The sequence below is a fragment of the Paramormyrops kingsleyae genome, chromosome 23, assembly GCF_048594095.1.
Source record: "Paramormyrops kingsleyae isolate MSU_618 chromosome 23, PKINGS_0.4, whole genome shotgun sequence".
Classification (NCBI taxonomy): domain Eukaryota; kingdom Metazoa; phylum Chordata; class Actinopteri; order Osteoglossiformes; family Mormyridae; genus Paramormyrops; species Paramormyrops kingsleyae.
This window is the reverse complement of record NC_132819.1, coordinates 25,123,651-25,128,377: the sequence shown is the minus strand read 5'-3', so window position 1 is coordinate 25,128,377 and position 4,727 is coordinate 25,123,651. Positions and strand designations below refer to the sequence as shown.

Here is a 4,727-nt window from a genome sequence, read left to right as displayed (position 1 = left end):
CATGGTGTGATGTGTATGAATTAATAGGGGAAAAGCATGCACTGTGTGCATTTATCTATATAATGCCTGGCACGATATTTAGTATGTGTGGAATTATTAACAGCACTCACATTTAATATTTTTTTGGTTGAAAAACAACATACCATGGACCTTCAACAAAAATGATTTACTTTATGTCTGTGGTGTCAAACCAAATATGTGAAAATTGGGGAAAGGAAATGGCAGATTTTGTCCCTAGGAAAAAAGGAGAAAGTGAGAGAGCAACCTAAATAACATGGCTCCCTGAACAATGAATGAACAGTATAGGTTACAACCTAATAACCTAGTGGGTTTATAATCTGAAGAATTAGGCCTTAAATAATGTAGGAGCCTTCTGGAATATTAATGAAGAGAAAGGGTCAGCTTTGCGATGATTTTTTCGGTTATTGACTTTGCCATAAAGGGGAAGAATGAAATATAACAAAAAATAAAATATAATACAGGAGCCTGGCACTTTACTATGAAAATTAACTAGTAACTAGTTAATATAGTTATGAGGCCAGGATGTTGGTAACTGGGGGGAGGGGTCAAATTTTTGTTTTGTTTTTTCATGTGTGATGTGGAATGGAAGTGAATTTCCATAATTGTTTATGTGTATGAATTTCAGTGTGATATTACAATGTGAATATAAGCACTAAATTCCTTCATAAACATAATTTTTATTATTCTTTTGCAAAACCAATCCATGGTCGCACATAAAAAAAAGAAAGTACAGACAAAATATTTAAAAGATCCACCTGATACAGAGAATGTGGCTTCATGGAACTGAACAAAAATTTTACTAGAAGTAAGACAAGCAGCTACAGGTCCGAAATACGGCGACACTGGACCTACTTTATAAGCACTATTGTGAGGTCAGCTCTGAATTGGAGTCGTCCGTTGGCACATCAGAGAAAGTCTTCGCTGTACACAACCTGATTCCTCTTGTCCCTGTATGAGCCCTTTGCACTGTTCTGGACAGCTGTTGGGGATAAGGAGGAAGGATTAACTCATACATTGCATGCAGCATTATTAGGCAAATGTGTATTTTATAAAAACTGGGGATGCGGTGCGGCAGGAAAACACGAGGGTTCTGCGGCAGGTACCTAGAGACGCCCAAGGTGACTTTCCCGTGGCAGCCTCAAGCATGGGCTGCTTCCGGGCGATGCTGACTTTGATCGGGGTGTCGCCCACGGTGGTGCCGTTCAGCTGAGATGGGAAGGGAGAGAGAGGAAGGTGAAGTGTGGGCGGGGTCTTGGGGTCAGTGGGCGGGGATTTGGTGTCAGTGATACTGACCTCGGCCACAGCCTGGTCCGCTGCCTCCATCTTTTCAAACGTAATGAATGCACAGCTGGAAAGGAACAGCAGTTGAGGCAAGGAAGAGACTAACAAACCAGAAGCAGAATCATGATATAGGTTCCTAGCTACACATCACTATATATTGCCAAGATGAACAGACAGCCCTGTAGCCTTCAGGGACGTGATATAGGGCACTCCCTGAGCTAGACTATAGATACTCCCTGACCTAGACTATAGATACTCCCTGTCCTATGAGGTTCTGTCCAAGCAATGTAGTGCTTTTGCAGATGACTGGTTTCCATCATACTTGCGAGGGGAGTCCATGGACAGGTCGATGATGTTGCCGTGCTCCGAGAAGGCAGTCCGCAGGCTGTCCTCCACCAGGCCGGCACCATACACATAGACTGTGTTCCCCTTCCTCACGCCCCTCCGCTCTGGGTACGAGTCTGACCCTGGTCACGAAAAAAAAAGCAAATTTTTTGCTTCACTGAGGCTACATAGTCTGGCAAACAATAAACAGTAATAAGACAAGAATGAAAGCGAGGGAACAACTCACGCCGAAAGGGAGCTTCCCGGTCCCTGTCTCTGTCCCGGTCACGGTCCCGCTCTCGGTCCCTGTCTCTGCTTCGGTCTCTGTCTCGGTCACGGTCCCTGCCCCGGTCACGATCTCTGTCTCGATCGCGATCACGTTCACGATCGCGGTCCTTCTCCCTGTCCATCTCCCGGTCACGGTCTCTCTCAGCTTCACGGTTTGAGAAAGACGAGCCGCCCCCATCTTCTTCGTCACGAGAACGATCGGCTGAGCTGACAAAGCTACGGGGAGACAACGTTAGCTAAGTAAGCACAGGAATACAACATATACACACACATTAAGGCACCCATTCCTTTATGTTGTTTTTAAATGTATGCTTACCTCTCATAGAGGGATTTTCTGTGACTTCTTTTTCCAGACTGGAGATAAAAGCCCAGGCAGAAGAGGTGAGTGTTAGCAAAATAGACAGTCAGTCTGTCCCCACAACTACAAAACTCAGTGTCCTGAAGACCAGTGCGAGTAAGTAGACAGGTTAAGCCAGGGATTACTTCCTGGTACGAGCTTTACTTGGGGCACTGACCAGCATTAAACTCTCATTTAAAAATCCTGAAGTACTACACTAGCTTTCCCTATGAGCAGGTACCTCTGGTAGCTCCTCATCTGTGGAGACACTCCTTTGAAAAGGAAGGAAGGCTGGGGTAGGGCCTTTCTCTGGATCCTGAGAACAACGAACATGAACCAGGCATCACATTCCTCTGAATAAGTGTATGTATTTCAGTTGCCACAAAAGGTAATTTAATGGCATAACGATCGGTTTGTCCCTGTGCGACACGCGTTACCTTCAGCTTTCCCTCGAGCGTACGTGAGCGTTTAAAGCCAGAGTTCTTATTCTCTGACTTGATGGCACTTATGGCCCCAGACTTGATTAGCATCTTGGCTTGTTCTGTGGCCGTTGCGGTGTCCAGCACAGGCTGGTCAGACAGGGCTGAGGGGGTGGAGACAAAGATGTACATATGGAGTAGAAATCTGGTCAGCGCCTTCAGATCTTGACTTCAAAACTAGGCCTAGACACTGTTTTTCCACCCCTGAGCAATACCACTTTTGCATTTCTTGTTCAGAAGAAGTTCTTTTTTTTTTTTACTGAAAAAATTAGCTTGATCAACAGAAACAACAAAGTGCAAGCTTCTTACTACTACAGAATGTAATCCCATCCCAGACCTACAACAGCAGTACTGAAGAAGCTCACTGATATTTGATCAGTGAGACATCTGTGAAGTGTTTTTGATGGATGTAAGGACACTACAAAAATCTTCTGGAGGACCACACAATGAAAAAGAAGGAATTGATAAAACCTGACAGGAGAGAGAGAGAGAGAGAGCGAGAGAGAGAAAGAGGGTATGCATGTGTGAGAGAGAGAGAGAGAGAGCTATAGGATGCTGACGAGCAAAAGGAAGCAGCAGACAGGTTACAGAGGGTGCTGACGAGCAAAGGGAAGCAGCAGACAGGTTACAGAGGGTGCTGACGAGCAAAGGGAAGCAGCAGACAGGTTACAGAGGGTGCTGGTCTCTTACTGCGCTTGAGCCCTCCCTGGCTTGCCTGGCTGGTGGAGCTTTGCTTCTTCAAAGCCAATAAAGCCTTTTTCTAAGGAGATAAAAAATAACAGAGGGGACGACAACAGCATGACTAATTTACTATTATTATAATTATATCATAGATGTTTTCATGCTAAAGTAAAACTGAGCTGGAAAGAATAAAAAGCAAAATGCAACAAGTTTAATGTCAGTTTTGGAAAGTTATGTAATGCATTGCTGATACTCACTTTATTACATTCCTGAAATATATATGAGGACAAGTGATTTATGAAAGAAAATTATTTGCACTAACATGAGAAGTTGTGTATGAAGGACCCATTACTGAACAGCTTTGTGCGAGATATCATGACAAGTGATGGACTAGATGAGAGGTCAGACCTTTTTCTTCAATTTGGCATACTTCTTCTGCAGTGCCTCCTCTTCTTCTGTCAAGGAACTGGGAAACACAACCATGTTGCCCTAGTGAAAAAATTAACATTTTAAAACATTGTCTGACAAATGGAAACACATTCGCCTATGGATTTCAAAACTGGTAGGTTAACAACTAATTTTAACAACTACCGATGTATGCACCAAGCACAACAACGAATAAATTAGACTTCTATCGTTCGTTAACAAATTCTGCTTTTAAGTGAGGGAAATTCGTTGATTTTGGTCACCATACACTTTCGCCACCAACTGGTCTAATAGCATATATGTGTGTCTGAAAGAGTAATACTACTATTAACATCAAATATAATCAATAAAATTCATTTAATTAACATAAATCTTTTCAAGAGAACCCCCCAGCAGCGAAAAATATTAAAAGGAAAGGGAACGAATCAGTGAACTCAAACGAATTGATTTACCGAAAACAATCATTCCTGTGTCTAGCATATGCAATGATTTGCGATTTAATTAACTTTAAAACATGGCATGGGAATTACTGTTGGTGGATAAATTGGCTCACTTGCACACGTTAGTCAAGCAGACATTACTTTCTTAGCCAACACCATCTGAAGAATCAGGACCACCCAATACCAACCAGAAACCGCCACCCGAACACTTAATGACATACACCTATATATACAAAAAAAATCCCTTAAAAATCAAATTAGCGGAAACATCATTAGTCTCGGATCCGCGGTAATTCATGTCCCTCTTCGATACTGAAATTTATTTACCTCACACTCGCAGGAGCTCGCTACACTACCACAACACTGGCGCAGAATATGACGCGAACCCTGGGAGAGACTAAGTATAAAGAATGGAGGGGGGAGCTGGATATTTCAGTTCTACCTCAACAA

At 43.0% G+C, this 4,727-nt stretch overlaps 1 protein-coding gene across 2 annotated transcripts; it reads right to left on the bottom strand.

Moving 5' to 3' along the window:
- Positions 1 to 678: 678 nt before the first annotated feature.
- nelfe (negative elongation factor complex member E) lies at positions 679 to 4,679 on the bottom strand. 2 transcript variants are annotated; one of them, XM_023809668.1, is made up of 11 exons: positions 4,605 to 4,679; positions 3,820 to 3,900; positions 3,421 to 3,490; positions 2,689 to 2,834; positions 2,493 to 2,567; positions 2,231 to 2,268; positions 1,874 to 2,130; positions 1,625 to 1,769; positions 1,315 to 1,369; positions 1,125 to 1,227; positions 679 to 1,000 (listed from the first exon to the last, which is right to left on the bottom strand). In XM_023809668.1, exons 2-11 carry the CDS (start codon positions 3,892 to 3,894, stop codon positions 927 to 929), a joined length of 1,038 nt encoding a protein of 345 aa, XP_023665436.1. In that variant the 5' UTR covers positions 3,895 to 3,900; positions 4,605 to 4,679; the 3' UTR covers positions 679 to 926. The 2 variants fall into 2 exon arrangements, with proteins under 2 accessions (XP_023665436.1, XP_023665437.1); XM_023809669.2 differs by lacking the exon at positions 4,605 to 4,679 and adding an exon at positions 4,391 to 4,598.
- Between the last annotated feature and the right edge of the window lie 48 nt (positions 4,680 to 4,727).